The sequence below is a fragment of the Lissotriton vulgaris genome, chromosome 2_1 (genome assembly GCF_964263255.1).
Source record: "Lissotriton vulgaris chromosome 2_1, aLisVul1.2, whole genome shotgun sequence".
NCBI lineage: Eukaryota > Metazoa > Chordata > Amphibia > Caudata > Salamandridae > Lissotriton > Lissotriton vulgaris.
In genome coordinates this window covers 1,683,086,854-1,683,111,608 of record NC_141687.1, presented here as the reverse complement: position 1 = coordinate 1,683,111,608, position 24,755 = coordinate 1,683,086,854, and the positions used below count along the sequence as shown (strand labels likewise).

Sequence of the window (24,755 nt, the reverse complement as noted above, 5' to 3'; positions counted from 1 at the left end):
ACAAGGCCTGAATAAACTCTGAAGCAGGGCCCTGAGCCGTAGTACCCTGAACCCCCGACTCCCCCAAGGCACCCATCGCTCCAACCCTCCTACCCACGTGCAAACCAGGAAACTGAAGCTCACTGGACACAATAGGAAAAGAACCAACATTACCACAACCTTGCCGAAAAGCGGCGTCTCCGCGCCCCTCCCCCCAAGAAGGTAAACCCTCCGAAGCTCCCAAAGAACGGAACCTCGCTACAGGGTGACCCACACCAAGAGAATCCCCCCACAGGAAACGACCCATCCCCACGCCCGGCACCCTCCAAAACCCCCATCTGCGCCCACTCACCCTCGCCAAGAGAACCACTACAAACCGAAACTACTTCCCCCTAGCAGAAACAGCAGGGGAAAACAATAAAGGGCTACTTAAATCCCTATCTGCCGCCCCACTCACAACAAAACCAGACCCATCAGTAATGGCAGGACCAGACGGCAAAGACAAATGCTGCGAGATAGTAGAAGAACACACAATATCATTTGTAACCGCCAAAGGCGCTGTAGATTCGGTCTGACGGATAACACTCTGGGGAGCGACAAACTCAGACACAATATGTACCTGACCGCCCTGTAATGGTCGCGGCGCCATTGCCTCAAGATCCAAAATGGCCTCCGCCCCTCCTCCACTAGTGACGTCAGTAACCGCCACCGCGGAGGCCGAGGCAGTGCGGCGCGTGCAGCCACGCTGTCTGGAAGCACGACGGCCTCGCAAAACAGGAGCAGAGGCCGGCCTGTCACGCATAACAACCGTTGATACTTCCCCCGGCACCGACTGAAATTCTCCCTCCAAACCCGCACCACCCACAGAAAGCCCCAAAGTACCCGACGGGTCAGAGGACCCTGAGTCACTCCCACGCCGTGACCTCGCACCCACTCTCCTAGTTCTAGAGCTGCCCCTTTCACTTACCCCGTCCTGTCTCCGACGTTTAGGTGAAAAACACGCTGCCACCGCAGCCGACACCCTCGCCGATGCCTCCCGCTGAGGACGTGGAGGCTCGGCCTGCACCCAGTCGCCTATCACCAGGTCCAAACGACCCGCCTCGCTGAGAAGACGGATAGCTTCAAGCACACGATAATCCTCACCAGCCATATTAACAAATAGAAATCACTAAAAAAGTAGAGACTAAAACCTGCAAAAAGACTCTGACAAAAACTAGCTAAGGAAACAACCGGCCACCAGGTCACCTAAGACCAAAATGGTGCCCGAGGAAAGGAGCCCCGCCCATTTATAGGCTGGGCTCCCAATCCAACCTAAAATAGCCCAAAAGAAGCCCAAATGGAAACTGCTAGAAGGAAGGCCCCACCCAGATCTCCCAAACCGCCCGGGGGAGGAGACCTCCCAGAGGTCGGCTGCCCTCCCCCAAGCCCCCCTTCACAGAGAATCATCCGGCCCGCCAGATACATATAAAGGGCAGTGACTCATTCTGTGAGCGACCCTCCCCCCCCCCCACTGCGTGACTTTACAACTCGCACACTTGCAACCTTTGTTTCTGCCTGTATCTCTATGCAACGCATGCAATCCTAAGTCCTTATCTTTGCCACAGTCTATTATGTAAAGCGCTCTGACTCCTTCGGGTAAAGTTTGCGCTATAGAAAGTTGCATTAAGTAACGAAAATGACCCGGAGATGCCAAAGATGGAGCCCAGAGCTCCGCAACACCTCTTACACAATTTGTAATTCTGTTTGTATCTTTACGTAACACGTGCAATCCTAAATCCTTATGTTTTGCAACAGGCTCCCATGCCAAGCGCTCTGACACCTTCGGGCAAAGTCTGCGCTATATAAAATTGCATTAAGTAAACAAAAATGAACCGGAGATGCCAAAGATGGAGCCCAGAGCTCCGCAACACCTCTTTCAGTTTGAGTTTTTCTTCCTTGTGTGACTTTACAACTCGTACCTTTATGTAACGTGTGTAATCTTAAATCCTTACGTTTTGCAACAGTTAAATAAACGAAAATGAACCGGAGATGCCAAAGATGGAGCCGGTCCTACACACCCACCACTTAAAGCAGCCCCGTCCGACTATCGAACAAAGATCCCTCCGCTGACGTTACAATTTGCCTGTTCTTCGTGCTTTGATCAGCGATGTGCAGAACGAGTATAAATCACATACAGCGGAGTAATGTTAGCCTGAAGCCACCCAATTTAATAGCAAATAATAACACTACGCCGGCCCACCTGAACCCACTGCGTTGCCCTCGTCGGGCCCGTCGACCGGATCCTGCTGTTTTTAGACGCTTCAGCGGCTAGGTCCAGGGAGACAAAAGAGGACAATCCCCTCGAGAGAGACCCTGCCTTAAATACTCTACATCCTAGGATTCAGTTTCATTTCTTCTTTCACCGATCCCGAAACCACGTCATTAGCCAGCCCACTCCTCAACCAGTCCTCTTAGTGGGATGTCCGGTCCCTTTGCGCAACTAAGGCCGCCCCTCCTCTATTCATGGGGGCGGCTGCTCATTGGCGTTGCAACAACGTGCGATGTCAAAATTGCCGATGTTGTGGTCTTTGCGATGTATTAAACGCGTCGTAACAGCACGCGATGTAATGCCGCGCGATGTTTGAACATACATCAGCCAGGCGGTGTATGAATTGACGTGACCAGATAGAAAGATGGTAGGCAAAGGGAGTGAGTTTTTTGTCAGGCCTGTTTTTTGCCACCAAGCAGTGGAAAAATTCTGGCAGCTTATCTCCCTAATTCAGGGTTAGGGTGCACTGGTGTGTCTTCTGAATCCGGCAAAGCTGAAGATAATCCATAATGAGCGAACCTGTTTTTTTCTGCAGAGGTTCAAGCTAAAGAATTTTTACAGTCAAATTAGTTGGGGCACTCTCTTTTCTGCTCTGGGGTTCAATGACAGGGTGAGCTGAGTTAGATAGATATTGTTACAGGGGTGATCCGGTCAGGTTGGAGCTTTTCATGTCACAGGACCAGGGGACCTACTGCCTTGTTTTTGGGATGGGTTGGGTCACCAGGGGATGTTCCGGTGGAGGTCCCCTGTTGATGAATGTGGGGAGGGTGCACATGTGCTTGGGGTAGGGTACACTGTGGGGTTGGTTGGGGGTTGGCATAGAAAATGAATCCATAACATGTGGAAGCCTGATGGATGCATGCAAATTGAAATTTTTAGGTGAGTCTCTTAAGGGGAGGGTGCTGCTTGACTTAATGGGGGATAGGTTGGCACATTTAGGGCTCCTTAATGTTTGTGGTCTGAATAATAAGCCGAAAAGGCAGCGAGTAGCGGCCAAATTGCGGGGGATGAAACCTGATGTGGTTTCATCTCCCACATTCCGTGGTGTAAACTCAAGATTTTAACCGAGCTCGGCTATACGCTAATTGCATGCTCACAACAGAATATGACAAATTGAGTGATGGTGATCATGGCAAAATAGGGTACACAGGGCACCAGTGGAATATTAGCTGATAAGCAGGGCCGTTGGGTTATTACAGAGTGTATAGTTTGGGCTGCTACGCTTGTTGTATGCTCAGTCTATGGGTCGAATCAAGATGAGACACAGGTACTCGAAGATCTTAATATAAAAGTAGCATCATGGCCTACACCTTTGATATTGTGTGGCAATTTTAATATTCACATGGGCTGTGAAGAAACACAGCTAGATGTTGCCAACTATAGGGATAGCAAGTCCAAAGTTTTCAAGGCATAAAGCAGTTGCTGCCCGATCATGGGCTAGTCAATGTTTGGTCTATACTGAGGTATCCTGACCTGGGCTTCACGATTTTTTCACATCCACACAAAACGTTTGTTGGGTTAGATCACTTTTTGATCTCTGGGATGCTTATCTCAGGGTCCCACATTCAGGTTTGCCTTAGAAACACTGTGGATCACGGTCCACTTCTGTTAGTTATTTCTGCATAGTTATCTGTCGACCTCTGAGATCCTTTTCGTTCAACAGGAAACTTTTACAGGGCACCTTGTTTATTAGTCATATTAGACACTGAATTGTTCAATTTCTTGATATGACCACAACTCAAAGTCATGTTCAGTGGTTTGGGATGCATTAAAGGTCGGATTTAACAGGGATATTCTCAACTTTGGGCTTTATAAGCAGAATTAACGATGCAGGGCCTTTTTGAGGACCTCAGAAAATCTAAAGGGAAGCTCATACCTGTTAACGAAAAAAGGGCTGATTACGAGTCTGGCAGTCAATGGCCCGCTAGACTCGCAGTGGCAAGGCGACAGTGGTCTTCTGACCACCCTATTACCTCTAGGGCGGTCAGACCACCTGTACACTGCCACAACCACCAAGGATCTGGTATCAGAGATCCCTTGCAGTGGTGCAGCAGTCTTGAGGCCACAATATGCTTATTAGGACTGCCATGGGAATGCCAAAGAATCACCCGCCAAGGGACTGAAAAAGTCATAATCTGGTGGGCAGTGCCCACCCGGGTTTGGCAGGGCAGCAGCAGGGTGGTCCCACTCCTGCACTGTCAACCTGGTAATCAGGCCATAAGTGAGTATTAATTAACCACCGGAACTTAGGGCAGGAGAGCAGAAATCACAATTGAAAAGTCAAGATCACAGGTAACCCTTTATGATAGCGCTGGTGCGCCAACCATCTTTCAGCAAGGGAAACAACAATTACAACGTGGTCATTACAGCGCATTACCATTACAACATGGTTGTCACAACGCAAATGCTGTTACAAAGTATGACCATCACACAGGGCGCATTTGCACAGAGGTGAAGGTTGGGAGCGAGGCTTGAGGTGACGGATTGCACCACTCTGCAAACGCGCCCACTGGCATGTTTGCAGAGGGGGAACTAATTCCTCTTGAATACTGGGGGTCCATGGGGGCAAACTAGCCAACCAGGAACCTCCTAACTTAAAATGGGCCACAGGGCGTGTTTGCAGACATGTCACCTCAGGCCACGTCCCCTTACTACATCAGTGTGCAGATGCGCCCCATGGTGCGTTTTAAGTTGGGGAATTCTCTTTCAATACTGAGGGTCCCTGAGAGCCAAATAGCCCAACAGGTATCTCCAGTATGCACCAGGGAGCTGCGTTGCAGACAGGTGTTCAGAGACCAGGTCCCTTTTTATACCTCTCTGCAAAGCAGCTCTGTGGTGCTTACTGGAGGTACCTAGTGGGCTAGTTTGACCCTAGGGATCCTTAGGATTGAAGGGGACTTAATCTCTCAACTCAGAACGGTGAGAGGGCGCGTTTAGACAGTGGTGAAGGGAGGGGACGGGGCCTGACGTGATGTGTGCAAACACGCCCTGTGGCGCGTTTTAAGCTGGGGAAAAAATTCAACCTCAAACCTGAGGAACCATGGGGGTCAAGTTCCCCACCAGGTGCTTCGAGGAAGCGCCACTGCGCTGCGCTGCAGAGAGGTGGTGCATGCCGAGCCCCCTTTTACATCTCTCTGCTGCACAGCTCTGTGGTGCTTACTGGATGTAGTACGAATTCTGATTTACTCACCTGTTATCAGGAGAGACCTCAGTGTGCATCTTTCAGCCCACTTTTGATCCTCAAAAGTAATTCTAATCATATTTACCAGTAACTTGAATTTTCTTCCATAGGCTAACATTGACTGGTTTCACTTGGAAATTCTTCTAAGTGTGGAGTTTTGGAACTTTAAAAAATTCTTCTAAAATCAGCCCAACTACTAATTCTGATTTACTTACCTGTAATCAGAAGAGACCTCAGTGCAGCATCTTTCAGCCCACTACTGATCCTGAAAAGTAATTCTAACCGTACTTACAGTACCTTGAATTTCCTTCCATAGGATCATATTGCCTGCTATTTAATATATATATAAATTAAAATATATATAAAATTAAAAAAAACAAATATTACAATTTCAATATTTTTAAAAACATTTTTTTCCAATTTATATTAAAAACATGTAATGTAATTTAAAAAATAAAATATCTAAAAATAAATAATTTAAAACAATGTAGTAAATCAGTATAAAAAATATAACAATTAATACATTTAAAAATTATCATTTACACAACCTTTGAAATTCACTGAAAAAACCATTGGAATTCCCCTGTTATAGTTAGTTCAGCTAACTATAACTCGTGCACCCGCAATCCACTGCTGATGATGTCACATATTACATCACTCATGACATGGTCAGTGACATCACTCATGACATCACTCATGATATCTTAAATATTACAATACAATATTTTTAAAAACATTTTTTTTCAATTTATATTAAAAACATGTAATGTAATTTAAAAAATAAAATATCTAAAAATAAATAGTTTAAAACAATGTAGTAAATCAGTATAAAAAATATAACAATTAATACATTTAAAAATTATCATTTACACAACCTTTGAAATTCACTGAAAAAACCATTGGAATTCCCCTGTTATAGTTAGTTCAGCTAACTATAACTCGTGCACCCGCAATCCACTGCTGATGATGTCACATATTACATCGCTCATGACATGGTCAGTGACATCACTCATGACATCACTCATGATATCTCAAATGACGTCAGTGATGAAATCATCCTAGTGAAAGAGTGGCAGACCTCCTCTCATTCTGATATAACCTTTGATACACACATTAAAAAATAGAAACTAAAATTTTCAAAAGAATGGTGATACCAATACCAGATAGAACAACCTATTAAGTAATTCCAAAATCCACATACACTTCCACTCATTCGCCAACAGTTCTATATAGTCACTCATACATATACTCACTCATCATATGTACTCATACACCTATAGATCCTGTTACACACATACACTCATACAAAGAGTTACTCATACACATACTCATACATGCAAATAAAGTATGAAACATCCATTTACTTCCATATACAGCTATACATACACCACTACACTTACGTCTACAGAAACGTACACATACCTACTCTCTTAAAAAATCCCTTATAGAAACACATACTTATTTATACAGGAACTCTTGGAGTACCGTGTTTTTATGGACCCGGCGGTGCCAGGGAGAACACCCAAAGACCTCGAGTCCTTCCTGTTTCAGACTACAGAAACACAGAGTCTTCTGGGTGAAGTCAAAGATCGTATTTATTGGCTGCAACCAGTAACAGGTATCCTAGAAGTACAACAGCATGTATGTTCTCAGGAGACTGCGTTTTTACAGAACCAGTCTTCTCTTTTTATACTAAATATTGAGCTTCAGGCAAACATTCCTTGTTTTACAGTCAAACATACAAATATTTTTACTACAAAGAAAAAGCAGAGTCATGATGACAAGCTCACATTTCAGTTTGTCCAGTTCGTGATAGATTACCCGGCAAGGCCCAGAACTTTCATCAGATATCGATGGACCCCTAATAAAATCGGGCACCTCCTCCTTGTAAAACAGATCATAAAGAAGAAACAGGGACAGGTGTGTGTGTGAGATTAGGCATTGATTGTGTGCGATGAACGGTTTATGACATGTTGCGCCTTGATACTAATCTCGTTCGGCCACTGGGAAAGGAACTGCCCGAACAGGTTTGGCTTGAGGCAGTGGAGTCAGCTCGCCCAGGTCACAGAGGAGTCAGCAAAGGTGTACGTGTCCTTTCAGATCGAATTCGGCCTTAGTCATTTGGCTATGTAAGGGCAATCACAAAATGGATGCCGCTCACAAAATGGAACTCGAGGGTTCAAGACGAAAACTACGATTTCAGGGTGATTTCGTCACTCGATCATGACAGAAATGCTTATGTATAGTATTTAAGCCATTTCCGGTCTGCTAGTACCAAAATCGTCATGGTACGGTGATATTTATGACACGAGTGCAGAGCTTCGGTACTACACAATAGCAGAGTCCAGAATTTTAAGTACCACAGACCCTCCTTTTGCCCTTATATAGACAATAACCCATACTCATGCTAATCTGAGTCCAGGTCTATATTCATGAAGTCATTGAGATGTTGCTGTAACATCATCCTATTACTTAGTTCGTCTTTTGATACAGGTTTCCTTACACATGATGTAGCACAGAGGCCACATATTGCAGGAGCACACTGCACACACAGACAGAACAGGAAAAGGATGGCTAGGATCATCCCAATGACTATCAGAATCTTCCATCCCCAGGCAGATATCAGTTCCCAGAACCACCCCATTAAGGACCAGTCTCCTTCATCCACGTGAATGGACTCAGAGATCTTATGCAGTTTGGAGATGGCTTGGTATACTGTCGGAGCGTTATCGATGATGAAAATAAAGCAACTCGATTGGATCACTTTACATACCCCACAACGGTCTGCAAGTATGACATCTAACGCAACCCTGTTCTGAAGAGTCATAAGGCGATCCAACTGGAGCTCAGCAGTCAAATTACTAAGGGCACCGGCAGTCTCAACTACAGTAGATTCAACTACCCTTGTCAATTGCCTTATGTTACTGCTGTTCACCATAGGCCCCCAAAACGGCAGAAAACCCTTTGCAAAATCTCCGAATTCTTGTCCTGCAGTGTCTTCTTTACTGATGACACCTCTAACTATCCTTGTCCTATGGTCATCTGCCTCAGCCCTGTAGGTGGGAAACAACAAGAACCAGACAAAACATGTGCCTGAGAAGTCGGGGGGCCACCATGTATAGGCACTCTCATGGCAGATGAAATAAGTACCCTTAGCTGCCTGCTAAGAATGAAGGGGAATTCCGAGATGCAAACACATATGTTTCCGTGCAGACACTCTTCCCCAACTGAGCTCTGGGATTTTTGCCATTACCTCGCAGACATAGGTGACCCTGATGGGGTACAATCGAAATAGAGGAGGATCTCTTCGCTCGCTGGTTCTCACTCAAAGCAATTCCATATTTCGTCATATTCCATCTAACATAAGCTTGTAACTCATCTTTAGGAATCGTTCTGTAGGAGTCAATTGTTCTGCTCATATTTGCAATTCCTACTACCAATGCTTTGTTACTTGAGTTACCCTTCGTGGAATGTGGGGAATATGGCTCGATAGCGAATATGAACATTGTTTGGAACGCCCATAATGAACCATTGGAACTAAATGGGAAGACCACGTACGGGATACCCTTGCCTGTCGTATGCGGCATAAGACCACACACCCAGCAGTTAGTTGTGTTTACTACTAATTGGTGTTGGTGTAAGAGCTGCATGAAAGAGTTATTAATAAACTCTAATCTTCTTGAGAACTCATGTTCAGGCAGGGGGTGAAAAGAGTGCGAGGAAATAGTAGGAGTAGGTATGGACTGAGTAGTGGTCGCAAATGAAACTTGAAAAGTGTATAAAACATATCCTATTAGAAACATCATGACACCAAGCAACATAAAGATACAACATATTAACGATCTCTTCTTTGACATTATTATACACATTTTATCTTTAAAGTTCATTCGTTTGGCAGGTCTCTTCATCTCAGAAAACTCCGTCCTCTCTAATTTGCTGCCCGCGGTGGTAGGGTGTTTCTGCTGAAGAGTGCTTCTGTCAGTCCAAGGTAACTCCCTTGGGCCAACCAGAACTGTCGACGTAACCGTCTCCAGCTGCACTCCAAAGACTTCGGCAACCGCGACCCTAGCAGCAGAACCGGATGGCGGTTCGAAAAACAAAAATGAGCAAGTTTCTTGGATGAGAGAGCTGCACAATAAAATGTAAAAAGAACATATTTATTTGTCCATAGTCATAGCTCTTGGCCTCAAATGATAACGTTTTCTGCCAGGTGCTTTCTGGTCCTGGACTAAGAGTTCAGGCTCTGTAGTGTTCAATCGAATTGACGGAGGCACAGCTTCTTGTAAAATGTTGTTGCTCTCCTTTTAAGAAGTTCTTCCTTTTATCCGTGCATCGCTAAAAGGTAGGAAACGAGGCACGGTTTCAGCTTCAGAGTCAGCGATTCCCTCCTGGACCCACCGGTCATACGGAAGAGGCAGTGGGACCCTCTTACAATGATTGCCGTGTACCCAATGTTTCTTTCCTTCTACTCGAACGGCAGATCTTGTCGAGAGAAGAACTAGATGAGGGCCGGTCCACCGGGGCTGGTCATTCTTTGTTCACTGGAAATTCTTGACCAGCACGTAGGATCCAGGATTGATAGGATGCCCTGGAGCTTCAGAGGCCTGAGGTAATGTGTTGTGGACCTGTTGGTGTAAAACACGCAATTTAGCCGTCAATTCATACAAATAATCAAGCATTACAGGGTTTTCTATTTCACTAAACCTGGTGGGCCTTGGCACTCCCCATATGTTGGCTGGGCGGCCGAACACAACTTCATAGGGACTAAGTCCCACTCCAGAGTGAACAGTCATTCTTGTTGATAGGAGTGCCAAGGGCAGAGCGTCAGGCCATTTAAGACCTGTGTTTGCTTGAATCTTGGCCAGTTTCAGTTTTAACATGCCATTATAGCACTCTACTAGTCCAGCTGATTGGGGGTGATTTGCAGCGTGGAATTTTTGCTGAATGCCTAGCCCCTCACACACTCTCTGCATCACTCGACCCACAAATTCACTCCCATTATCACTCCAAACCATTCTAGGCATTCCAAATCTAGGGAAAAACTCTTTGACAAGGGCTTTGGCTGTGGACAAAGCAGTATTGTCCTTCAGGGGGGTATGCTTCGACCCATCTTGAAAAGGCACAAACACCAACGAGTACGTATTTCAAATTGTTGCACCTTTCCATGTGGATGAAATCTAGCTGCAAAACCTCAAACTGATACGTTGGAGGCGCAAAATGACCAGCTGGCGTTGGGGTTCCCCTACCAGGGTTGTATTTCAGGCATACGATACCATTCTTGACCACATTCTCTGCACACTTAGGGATTCCATCGTTTTGCCATACTGGAGCCAACAACTTACAAATCCCTTTCACGCTAATATGAGCCATTCCATGAGCCATTGTCACCACTGCAAGCACATACACATCGGGTAACAACCATCTCTGATGCTCTGACAATTCAATCCAACAACCATTCGCATCCAATTTACCTTTCCTTTCTCTCCATTCATTCAACTCTTTCTCTGTGGCTTCAGCTTGAAAAGACTTCACACTCTCAATCATATCTTCGCACATATCAACATCACCAATCCATCTCGCAGGGCCTGCAACATACATTCGACTCATTACATTCCTAGCAGTTTCCTTCGCAACTTCGTCCGCAACCGCATTTCCACGACCAACATCATCCGTAACTTTTTTGTGTGCACTGCTTTTCACAATTGCAACCTGTAGCGGCAAGGTCAGTGACTCGAGAAGCTCATTCACCAACTGACCATGCTAGAACTTAGCACCATGCAAAGTCAGGAACCCACGTTCTTTCCACAATCGTCCAAAACTGTGAGCCACACCAAATGCATACTGACTGTCCGTGTACACGTTCGCTCGTTTTCCTTTCCCCAACACACACGCTCTTGTAAGTGCAATCAACTCTGCTGCTTGCGCTGAATTGTGGGGGATACGTGCAGCTTCAACAATAGTATGCAAAGTCGTCACAGCAGATGCTGCAGTCGTATCACCATTCGGCAACTTGAAACATGAACCATCAACCCACAAAGTACCATCACATTCTGGAAGAGGAGTGTCTCTAAGGTCTATCCTCCCTTTCGTCTCTTCCTCTGTTCTCAGAAAACAGTCATGCTGATCTTCCCTATCATCATCTGTCTCAGCTAAAATCGGCAACAATGTGGCTGGGTTTAGTGTATTGCACCTCTTTATGTGCACATGACTTGCCAACAGTGTCAGCTCATACCCTGACAACCGAGCACTAGTTAAGTGCTGTGTCTTTGTTCTGTTTAACAAAATGTCCACTGCATGCGGGACCATCGCGATTAGCATGTTATTCATTACTAACCCAGCAGACTGTCAAATAGAGACAGCTGCTGCCGCAGTGGTTCTCAAACAACTTGGCAACGCCTTAGCTACCTGATCCAGAGTCGCCGAAAAATACGCGCATGGATGCTGTTTGCACCCAATAGATTGTGTCAGTACTGACAATGCGCAACCTTCTTTCACATGGACATATAATGTAAAATGCTTACTGTAGTCGGGGGTACCCAACACAGGAGCCAAACACAATGCATCACGCAATTCGGAAAAACTTTTCTGATACTTTTCAGACCACGGAATGGGTTTCGGTGTATCTTTACAAGTTAATGCCACCAGAGGTTTGGCCAATAAGGAAAAATTTGGTATCCATTGTCTGCAATATGATGTAATGCCCAAGAAAGCACACACTTCTCTCTGTGTCCTTGGGACACTCAATTTTGCAATTGCCTGAATTCTTTCTGGGGTCAGTTTCCTTCCTTCCTTCGATAAGAGGTGACCTAAGTACGTTACTTCTTGTCGACAATATTGTAACTTCGAAAGAGAAACTTTGTGGCGCAAATCACACAAATGACGCAACAATGACAATGTGGCTTCTTTACAAGCATCCTCAGTATCAGCAGCTATTAGCAAATAATCGATGTGCTGAATAAGAATAGCGCCGTCGGGTAGAACAATCGTATCAAGCTGTGTTTTTAAAGCCTGACTGAATATTGATGGAATTTCACAGTAGACCTGAGGAGCGCGCTTGAAGCGGAAATTTCGGCCTCCTAAATTGAAGCCAAAAATATCCCTGCTCTCCTCTGCAATCGAGATGCTGAAGAAAGCATTCTTCAAATCAATCACTGAGAACCAAGCAGCTGAAGCTGGAATCATAGTCAATAGGGCAGTGATATCAGGGACAACGGGAAACTGTGGCACAACAATCTTATTGACCTCCCTAAGATCAATCTCAAATTTGTAAACAGGTGGCCGGGAAGGATCAGTACGCTTCAAAACCGGCAGAACAGGACTTTCACAGATGTTGCCTCTTGTCTCTTCAATTACACCTTTCTCAATCAAATCATAAATAATCGCTAACAACGCCTTTTCACCTTCACTAGAGATCTTGTATTGGGGAATGCGTGGCATTCTCACATTGGCTTTCAGTGTTACAACATATGGCGCTATTTCCAAGAGACCCACATCATTGGAGCCAGTAGCCCAAAAAATATCCGGAAGAGAAGACAATTCCGTCGGAATTTTATCCTTTGGCAAATACATTGGAGAAACCACTTTCTTACCCAGTGTAAGTTGTACTTCCGAAGGAGAACAGTACAAAGTCGCATATAATCTTTTCAACAGATCTAAACCCAACAAGTTTTCACCACAACCTGTTGTAAGAATGAGGGGTGCTTCGAATTCACAAGGTCCAACTGAAAGGGACATAGGACTAGAAATCGGGTTCCTAGCCGGGGCGCCAGAAAAAACAACTGAAACATTCATTTCGCCAGACAAAGGTGCGCCAGGGAGTTTTGAGTGCATAATAGAACTCTTTGTAGCACCAGTATCCAACAGAAAAGGCTCTGACACACCTGATGTAATCACCTCAACATAAGGCCCACTCTGATCTACTGGAACTGAAACAACTCCCTCTCTTTGTCCATGGCTATCCTAGCAATCATCACCTTCCATATTCTCATCTTCTGCATAGTAGTCATCAGCATAGTACTGAGCCGTCCTAGCAAACGCGTTATTCTGCTGGTCGAAACTATTCATGGAAATCTGAGGTGGGAAGGAACGAGCGTTCTGGGGGAAATTTCCACGTCCCTAACTCTAGGAGCTTTTTGAACGCCTCGACCTCTCGCACCAGAAGCACCATTCGTACGCTGTAACAAAACCGGACAACTACTCTCGAAATGACCCTCTTCCCTAAAATACGCACACTGATTGGGACCATACGGTAAACGTTGCTGAGAAGACTCATTTCTTTGCGAGTTCCTCGAATATTACTGAGGTTGCTGGTAGTCGCGCTGACTATTATTACGAGGTGGATAAGCTTGCTGTAGAAGGACTTTAGTTTTCAATTCCTTAGTCTTTTTATCCCCTTTCTCTAACTCATCTTTACGCCTATTCTCATAGTACTGGGCCGTGGCTAAAATCTGTGCTGACGTGGAAACAGCCCAAGCACTCTCAGAATCCTTCAACCTATTACATAATTCAGGAAGCAAATTATGTACAAATTTATCAACAAACAATCTTTGGCCACCCTCCGCAGTCATATCCTGACCACTGTGATCTACAAAAGTCTCCTCGAACCTCGTGAAGAAGTCAGACACAGTCTCATCTTTCTTTTGTTTGCATGCAGACAACTTATCCCAAATAACATGCAATTCGGGCAATAAAGTCTTCATATACGTAATAATCCTACTGGGAAGTTCTGCTACTAAAGGCTCAGGTTTAGCACCACCAACTTGTCTAGCATCAGCAGCGGCAATATTTACCCATGTGTCGCCTAACTCTTGATCATGATCGTATGATGAATCTTTCCCCATAAAGGCTGTGGAACAACATTTCCAAACAACATATCTACATCGGCTAAATTCATGATACAGGAGCCTGCAGTCTGCGATAATTCTTTGTAATATCCTGCAGGATTTTCATGGGGATCAGGCAATGTCTGCTTAAGAGCCAAAACTTCAGCCCGCTTTAATGGGACATGTACCCACACGCGTTAAAAATGTGGCAGAATGGTTGGAACAACATTGGCGTTCCCTTCCCTCCAAACTGGGGGTACCTCTCTCATGGGATATTGTCTTGCCTTCTTCTTAACCTCAGAGTCAAACAACAACTGGGAAACACCCTCTCTCCTAAACAACAGCAATGTCGCAACTGCTTTCTCAACATCGGAACCCATAATTGTGCCCTTCGCAAACTCGAACCGCACACGATACAACTCAGACATATTTCGTTCCAAATTATCTTCCTCTAATTCCTCGCAAAGGAAAACACACATTTTCTCAAAAACGTATCTCTGTTTCAATGTTTCGCACTGATGCAAGACATCCATAATAGAATCTAGCTCATATCGCACCAGGTCTGTAACCAATTTATGTGCCAAACGATCCAATATCTCTTTCTCTCTAGAGTCAGGCAATTGACTGCGTTACTGTCTACGCTCTGTAGCAGAGGACATACCCAATTGTCCCAACAAAGGAAAAAAGAAACCAGAAACGGCAGCAGTCATTCGCTGTCTGGCAGAAGGAGAAGAGGAGAGAATAAGGGTAGATGGAGAAGAATCCAGAGTCAGAGCAGGAAGAGCATTAGGAATAGACGTAGAAGTAGCAGGCAAAGGCAAAGTCGGCGGCCCCTGAGGAGGCTGTGCCAAAGGAATGGCATCCAACGGAAGAGGAGCTGGTTCGGGAGGAATCACAGGAAGCACAACATTCGGGAGTTGTACAGCCACGACTGGTGGCGGAGGTGCCATAGCATTCTGTGCATAAGGGGGTGGTGAACACAGGAGATGTGACATCAACGAATCTTTCTCAAGATCATTCCTCACTTCCTGTTCTTTAGTTGCCAAAGCTGGGTAGCATCTATCTACTGCTAACTTCTTTACTCATTTCATCTGTTCACTTTCTTGTTCTTCTTCATTATCCCTAAATGCAACAGCAGCTTGTACCATTGACATACCTCGTTCACGTTTATTTTTCTTCGCTAATTTCATTTCTTTCTGTTTGGCTTCTTTGCGCCATAGGCAAAAAGAGTCAAACATCGCGGGCCGGGCTTTCTTCTTAAAAAGTTTAACCTCTAGAGTATCCAAGATTTCTGTGTCAAAGCTACCATATTGTGGCCATTTTAAAACACCATCCTTTCTGGTGTATCTGACCCATATTTCGTTATATGTGATAGGGCCTAAGCCATGCTTCACATAGAGCTCATTTGTTGGAGTTCCAATCGGAGGAAACGGACACGAGTCCTCCAACCGGGAATCCCTACTACAACCAAGACAAAACAAATTTCCAAGTCTGCTAAGACCAGGCATCTTCGCTCTCTAGTCTAGCTTCAAACTTCAAAGGATTATCGAATACGAAAGTCTCGTGAATACACGAGTCCTTCGGCTTTGGCACTTGCAAGTTCCAAATCGAAGCGATCCCAAAGGATACCAAACTAAGAACCAAACTAAGGACTGGGAGACGCTCCACTTATACTTAACTGAGGTATCGATGACGTCACCAGAAGACTCGTCTATCGTTTCGTTCTATCAACCATCAAGGGTCCAAAACAGGGCGATAATCAGGGCAGCAGTCCTTCGTAGCCGTCGGGACGCGGGGAACCTTGCAGAAAAGACCTTCGGACCACGTCGACATGCAGGGGTCGCTGAAGTGGTTGGCCGTCCTCCGGAATTTTCACACGAAGCTCCTCACGAACCTCTGGCTTGGACCGGTACCGCTGATACCGCCCCACGTTGGGCGCCAACTGAGGTACCGGGTTTTTATGGACCCGGCGGTGCCAGGGAGAACACCCAAAGACCTCGAGTCCTTCCTGTTTCAGACTACAGAAACGCAGAGTCTTCTGGGTGAAGTCAAAGATCGTATTTATTGGCTGCAACCAGTAACAGGTATCCTAGAAGTACAACAGCATGTATGTTCTCAGGAGACTGCTCGTTTTTACAGAACCAGTCTTCTCTTTTTATACTAAATAATGAGCTTCAGGCAAACATTCCTTGTTTTACAGTCAACCATACAAATATTTTTACTACAGAGTCATGATGACAAGCCCACATTTTAGTTTGTCCAGTTCGTGATAGATTACCCGGCAAGGCCCAGAACTTTCATCAGATATCTACGGACCCCTAATAAAATCGGGGACCTCCTCCTTGTAAAACAGATCATAAAGAAGAAACAGAGACAGGTGTGTGTGAGATTAGGCATAGCTTGTGTGCGATGAACGGTTTATGACATGTTGCGCCTTGATACTAATCTTGTTCGGCCACTGGGAAAGGAACTGCCCGAACAGGTTTGGCTTGAGGCAGAGGAGTCAGCTCGCCCAGGTCACAGAGGAGTCAGCAAAGGTGTACGTGTCCTTTCAGATCGAATTCGGCCTTAGTCATTTGGCTATGTAAGGGCAATCATTAAATGGATGCCGCTCACAAAATGGAACCCGAGGGTTCAAGACGAAAACTACGATTTCAGGGTGATTTCGTCACTCGATCATGACGGAAATGTTTATGTATAGTATTTAAGCCACTTATGATCAGAGAGGAGAGGCGCACTTTTACCCTGTGGTAGTGAGAGAATCCAAGGAAGAGGTCATGGGGTGGGGGGCGCCAAAAATGTTGGTTGCACCTGGCGCCACCAGCGCTAAAGCCGGCCCTGCCCCCAAGGCAAACTCCAGCAGATTAACCCCTCAGGATGGCTGAACCCTAGCCAATGCATGAATCTTGTTTATCTAAGAGCTGATTTGCTCATACGGCAGTTACTCAGGGAATGATGTGCCCCTATATCTTCAGTGTTGTCAGAAATGGTGATTAAAAAGAGTATAAAAAGAACTGACTGGTTACAAGGACAAAACACACTATGACATTTCATCTACAACTTCATGTGCTGTATCAAATCCTGAACGTAGCATACAATATAGACAGTAGTAGGTGAAATGCTTTAAAGCATTACCACAACAAGCTACCTTACATAAAATGCAACAGGAAACATGTCTATCTACAGATCAATGTGAGTTTATTCCTGGCAGCTGCACAGCACTCAACATTAGAAGATTGAGGCATGTTATGAGGTAGGTGATATGTAGGCAGGAACCCTTGACACAGTGTCATTGAATTACCTGTTTGCTGTGTTGAGGGCCATGAATGTTAGCCCTGAAATTGATTAAAATGGCCTCAGCAATTATATAGATGACCCTTAGCTAGGGTAAAACTAGACCTGGGTGGAGTTTGCAGAGTTGTACTCCACAGAATTTCAAGAAGGTACTGCCAAACTCTGTAAAATTCTGTGGAGTTCTGTGCCCTGGTGGGGTACCTATTTGCACCATCACTGACATCTCTGTCCAAACTCACCCACCAACACCCCCTCCCTCCTCACCCCTGCATATTAATAAAGCCTGACCGTCACCTTACCTAAGCCTCCTCCTTGAGTCCTTGTTGAGCTGTGTATGGCATTGGCTACTTGTCGCCACTTCCTCCCTACTCCTGCTGCCAGGCTGGCTGCAATAGTGACTCTGCTTGGAAGTTAGAAGAAGCCAAAGCCTTTTTTTGCTGCTCTGGCTCAGACAAAATTCAATTAAGGCAGGAGCCTCACCCACCTTAGTGTAGCAGCTAAGCTAAGCCATCCCCAACTCAGACAACAAGAACTGCTGTATGCATGGCATTGCAACACGCCATGCGCACTGCAGTTCTTGCTGGCTGAGTTAGGGACGGTTTAGCTTAGCTGCTGCACTAAGGTGGCTGAGGCTCCTTCCCTAAATGAATTTCTTCCGAGCCGGAGCAGCGAAGGCTCAGGCTTACAGGCTTATTCTTCTAACTTCTAGGAGGAGTCACTAATGCAGCTAGCCCAGCTGCAGGCACAGGAAGGCAGTGGTGGCTACGTACTGGCGGCCAGCTACCATTTGGGAGCTAAGTCTTCTATACTCACTCATCCCTGGCACCGGTAAATTCCGCTTCACTTCGAGTGACGAGTTTTTGAAAACTTTGCACTCCAAATGGAGTGCGGAGCTCTATATCTTGGCAAACTACAATGGCTGAGTGGAGTTAACCGCCCACCTTTAGTAGAAACAATTGGAATGATCTCAGAAGAGTGGGAACTTGGAAGGGGCAGGAGACAGGGGAACCCCCTGTCTCGGTTATTGTTTGCCTTGTCCATGGAACCACTGGCAAGACAAATTAGAACTTATGCACTGGGTAATCAAGATCCATGTCTGTAATTATGTGGTATAACTATATGCTTATGATTTACTGCTGTATATTATGAACCTAACTGAATCCGTAACATGACTAATGGGCATACTGGAGAAGTTTAGCAGGCAACCTGCCCTACGTATCAACAAGCATAAAACACTTATGTTACCGCTAGGTAGCCTGGTAGCTATATCTTTACAAGCAATCCCAAGGCTATAAATACAATAGGAAACACCCATGTTCAGGTACCTAAGATTTATGACTTACATACAGCAGAAATGGAATGAACTCAACACAAAAAGAAACTGATTGCAGATTTGCAAAGATCACTGGATAAATGGGTCCCATGCTTCTGTCGATGGCAGGCTGAATATCCATCACAAAGGTGGCGGTTTGCCCGGGTGCTTATAGCTATTCTAACGCAGTTTGCATTGGATACCCCTGACCACCATTGGCCAACTGAAATCAATACTGATTACACTGATTTGGGGCAGGAAAAGTTGCAGAATTAAAATGAACAGATTAACATGTAACTATGAAAAAGGAGAATTTAGATTACCAGATCTAACAGCATTTTATGTAGAGACTCAACTGCAGTGTGGGGCCCTTTGCTTCAACCCAAATTGGAGCCTTGATAGGGAGCTCCACAGAAAACGGCTCACAACTGATGCTCTTGCACAATCCCTGTTTTTGGGAGCCAAGTTGGCAGCCGTGACCACTGCAAGTAAAAGAGATGGGCTATGGGGCCAAGTTGGGGGGATTCTGACAGATGACGGTGAGGAAAAATTAAGTAAATAATTAATTTTACCTTGTTGTCGTCAGTCAATATCCCCCCCCCACCGGCCCGCCACTATTACCTGCATGGGCTGCGACTGTAAGCTAGAACTATTGGTACATCGATGGGTGCTGGACATGATACCAGTGTAAAAACTATTCCATACCTGTTGGTGTAAAACACACCAATACACACAAAGCTTACCACTGTGGCAAATCCCTTGCTTTGCACAATTAAATGTAGAAATAGATTTGGCCACATGAAAGGTTGCATGAGAACAAGTGAGTTATTTTTATTGGGTCCACTGAATTTGCTTGAGAGCGCAATGGAAGCATCAGCCTAGATAAGAGTCAATTACTTCCTCTTCATGCCTTGTCTAAGACAGTGTGACAGATATAGGGACACACTCAGACCATTCCACATGACTTTTGCATGCTCTGATTTTCTGGTGGTAGTGGACCATGGTCAAGTATGTATTACATGATTTTACATGGCTCTTAGGGAGGATATACCCAAATAGGAGCTGACAGAGGGAAACAGGACCTGTACTATGAAATACAGAGTATAGACAAACAATGCCAGAGTGTACTTGCAGTAATACAAGATGCTTATAGCAACACTATGTGCCGCCCTCTGCATTTCAACTTGAGACATAGAAAGTATATGACCCCGGCAATGCTTCATAGAATTAAAGATAGACCCCAGCAAGCCACATGGCTGCTCCAAATGCAAAGATCAAGTGGTTACATATTATCATCTGTTATGGGATTGTATAGGCATAAATAAATATTGAAAGCAAGTAGTACAGAGGAGTGCCAATTATTAGCAGCTCACTATCCAGATGGTCTCAAAGACATGTCTGCCAGGAATTGACCCATTGCGTTTGAAAAACAAAACCAAGCCTAGATTTATTCCACTCATTTTATTAATAGCTAAATTGTGATACACTGGCTAACAGCCAGGAAACCAACAGTTGAGAATTGGATATAAGGGGACATATTTACAAAACCAATATCAGAGCGTGGAGCTGTACCAAAATCAGCAGCCCCATCCTCGGACATTTTTAGAATGCAGGGATTCGCAGTATTCACAAGAATACGGCATCCCCCTGTTCTTCCCCTATTATTGGGGCCTAAAAAGCTGCCTAGCACCATTACAGGCACCCTGCTGCTATGTTGCTTTTGTGCCTGCACTGCAGGGGTGATTGTTTATGTGCAGGACACCTTACTACACATAAACATTCACGGGGCGGTACAGGGGAGATACACCGCCGCAAGATATCGACTAATAAATAGGAGCATATCATAGCCCGGGACTCTTTGCAATGAGGAAAATTACAAATTCGACATTTTAAAGAATACGTGATGCGGTTTCCCTCTATCACAGAGGATTACGATACATAGAGTACAATCAGTGTGTTTAAAGGACACGTGACGCCGCCTCCCCATCTATAAGAAGAATACGACCTCTAGAGAGAATTTATATGAATAAGACGACTCATTTACCTGAGACGTGGATTGTTTTGTAAATTGACGATGTTTTCATCATGGATAAAGCCTTGAAAAAGTTTCAATGAAACGAAACACGTGTCGGCTGCCGGTCCACCGGTCAAAAAGGATGAATTATAACATCGAATTGTCTATTCCCAATCATTTTGCTACTGTATTTTAAAGTACTTTGTGAAACACTTGTGATATGTTTATAATAAATTGCTGAAGCCAGAAAGGAATTACGGCCTTGCTGATATTTTGAATTAGACATACACCCATATGAATTTATATTATAGATATTTTAGAGTGCCGAGGTTCACATAATATCATTCCACACATAAACATTCATTCATGGCGATTTGCTCCTTCGACATGTGCTGCAAAATGTAGCACATGTGGAAAGAGCAAAAAAACAAGGAGAAATTAATAATTTTTGCTACTATTACCCTTGTAATGATTGACTAATCCAAGGTGTTTGAATGGTGCTGGTTTTGGTGCTGCTTCAGCCTTGTAAATCTGGGGCAGTGTCAAAAAGCACTGGGTGTTGCGATGGAACACCCACAGAAACAACTATTGCATGCACCTTTGACGCAGAGGACTGGGGTGGTAAGGAGCATATTTACAAGGCGGTGTTAAGAAAAGGAGCATATCTACAAAGGAGCATATCTACAAGGTGGCGTTAAGCTACATTAAGTGGCTTAGAGACACCTTGTAAAATTGAAAAAGGCACTACGCCACTAGAGTGTCAAAAAAGTGATACTTTGGTGGCAATTGGGGCATGTAAATATGCCCCCAATGTCTCAGAGTGGTCCTTGGTTGAAGAAATGTGCATCCAGCTAGTCAGATGAGATTCAAAAAAACTGAAAGATTACAAAGAAGTATGGCAGTATAAGGCCTTTCAAAAGAGGTAGAGGTTACGCACTCCGCAGTTGTTAGTGTGAGATGGGTTGTGGTGTGCACTAGAGATATCACTCCCCGACAAGGTGTGGTAATCCAGAAACAGGCTGCGACACTTGAGATAAGTGCCGTCTCTCTGAGCACAACCTTATTGGACGTGAAGACGTTCTGAAGAATTATAATCAAACTTGAAGTAATCATGATTTTTATCATAATTTATTCCATGTTTTATCCACAGGAATTTGTTTACATCATTCAGTAAATTGCTAGTTTAACATCCTTAAACTTCCCAAACTGTTCGAAAAAATCATTGAAAGTTCACCCAATGCATTTCGGACTATTGCAGTCCTTCATCAGGGGTAGTCTGAAATAATATAGAAAAATATAACACATTTTTGACCACCCACCTCACATTCTGTTGCTTTTGATCCTTTGGTTTAACGTTACTCGCTATTGGAATACCATATCCATTGTTCATTTGGTTTTGACACAATTGAGATTGAATCAGTAACCATTTTGCAGCACTTTGTTTATAAACTTATTTTCCATTTTGAACTGTGTTTGTGCAACATGACGCTTGACAAGATCCTACATATATTTTTCTATATTATTTTCAGACTACCCCTGATGAAGGACTGCAATAGTCAAAAAAGCAATGGGTGAACTCTCAATGATTTTTTTGAACAGTTTGGGAAGTTTAAGGATGTTAAACTAGCAATTTGCTGAATGATGTAAACAAATTCCTGTGGATAAAACATGGAATAAATTATGATGGAAATCATGATTCCTTAAAGTTTGATTATAATTCTTCGGAACGTCTTCACGTTCAATAAGGTTGTGCTCAGAGAGACAGCACTTATCTCAAGTGTCGCAGCCTGTTTCAGTATAAGGCCTTTGCCAGAAACTTGGTGTACCCACCTGATGAGAGAAACCCATGAAAGATTCCATGTGTCGATGATGGTGGATGTGACAAGGATAAGATGTTTAAGATTGTTAGCTCTGCAGTAATGGTCCAACACCCTTAGGTTGTTATTTCCTGATTTTGTGGAACCATACATACGTTCATAAAATATATACATTTTTAAAGGAAGCATTTCATGGTAGACCCAACGGTGTAGGGGTGTTGCCACTCTCCATAGGCTTCAGACATTCCTTGTTATGGTCAATTTCTACGGTCCACCGAATATGGCAATGGCAAAGGCTGTGGTTTATAAACAGTCTCTACCAACTCGCCCCTTCTGGGGGTTCCAGACAGTCTCAGGTATGGTCACTCTCTATTGAATGTATAAATAACACTTGTAAAGGGTGCAACTGCTTCCAAAGAAGCTCCCCAGCAATAATCCAGTAGACTGATATTTTGGGCCTTTTCTTAGAGTTTCCTAAACAGATATACTTTCAGTGCAAAATTGAAATACATTTCCTATTCTAGGTCTCTCAGCCCTTTCGGTAGGGAATTTCATCTCATTTATTCTCTTCCTTGTGGCAGTTCAAAGGGGTCAGTTTCAAGCTGGTATCTATTCCAAAGTCCTTGTAGTTGCTCTAATGCTTACCAGGTACGGTCAATTTATGTATCCATTCCTCATTTTGTCACCAAATGTTCCTGAGCAGGACCAGTTTCCGTGCCCCAAGAACCATCTGTTATTTTTACAAGACGTGTGGTGGACTAAACGTTACTGTGTAGACTCATTCTATCAGTCTAGGCTTCAAAGCTTCTTGGAGATAGTTACTTTCTTTCTGAATGATTTGATTTGATTTGAAAGCAATTTGTATTGCGCGACTAAAACCCAAAGGTATCAAGGCGCCTACCAAAAACAGATCATAAAAGGCAATGCACAACTACAGGTATGCCCGCACAAAGAGACGGGTTTTCAGAGCGTTTCTGAATAACTGAAGGGTGGGAAGGGACCTTAGTTCCACTGGGAGAGCGTTCCACCACTTAGGTGCCAGATTGGAAAAGGCTTTACCACCCCATCTGGTTCTCCGGATACGGGGGACTGATAGAAGGAGTCTGAACATGGTTCCTACAAGGGCTGTAGCGAGACAGAATGGATCCAATTCCAGTAGGGCTATTTTTTTGATCCACCCTCACTTAATAGAAGCTCCTACGGGTACCATGGATGGTCACTCTCTATCTCAAATTTTTCCTGGTAGGGGTAAAGGGTTTGATGTATGATCCCTCTCTATTACTTCACCTCTCAAAGTTGCATCAATCTTTCTGGTGTATATTGAATCTCTGCCTCTGACCCTCTGGGTTAACACAGGTCATTCTCTTTGTCCCAGCCCACTGCTCTGCTGCCTCTCTGCACTGGTAGATGACCACTGAAGATGTTATATGTTTGTTTCAGGTGTGAGCCTGAGGTGGATATGAAGATGCTGCTTGTCCTTGCACTGCTCTTTGCCTGCTTTGGAGAGTCATATCCAGACAGTAAGTGCCAAGCTCATTAATTTATCCTGACCAGTTGTGACTTTGGGATGCAATGTGTCTGGGTAATGTATGGATTTCTTGCCTTACGTGAACTGTGAGAGGTATGCAGCACCTGATATATCATGTACCTCATAAATACATACAAATTAACATCCAGGGTGGGTCCATGTGCCTGTCTTACAAGTGCCACGTCAAAAGGTTGCCAGACAAGTGCCTAATTTACCATAGTGTCTGTTAGACTTCTAGAAGTTTGATATATTACTAACTGCCCTAGCACTGCTGCTATTTCATGAGCCTTTCTGGAAACTGACTGATGCTGCTCCAGATCTGCTCACCTTTCAGAGATGCCCCTGACTTGACAAATCTGTCTGACTCCTGCTAACCTTGAGGCAGGGCTGTGTGAAATAAAATTAGCGGTCAGTTGCCATGCCTCCATGGGTGGTGCATAATGTGCCATGCCAATGTCACTAGTGGCATATTGTACTAAAAATAAATAAACAAACCACAT

General features: G+C 44.4%; 1 protein-coding gene across 2 annotated transcripts in view; it reads left to right on the top strand.

Annotated features, from left to right (window-relative positions):
* Positions 1-24,755, top strand: part of LOC147733090 (uncharacterized) — a 254,289-nt gene that overhangs the window by 83,992 nt on the left and 145,542 nt on the right. For both annotated transcript variants that reach the window (XM_086957638.1, XM_086957639.1), the window contains exon 2: positions 24,168-24,247. In XM_086957638.1, the coding sequence (XP_086813764.1) occupies positions 24,187-24,247 (61 nt within the window). In that variant the 5' untranslated portion in view covers positions 24,168-24,186. The remainder of the gene's footprint in view (positions 1-24,167; positions 24,248-24,755) is intronic.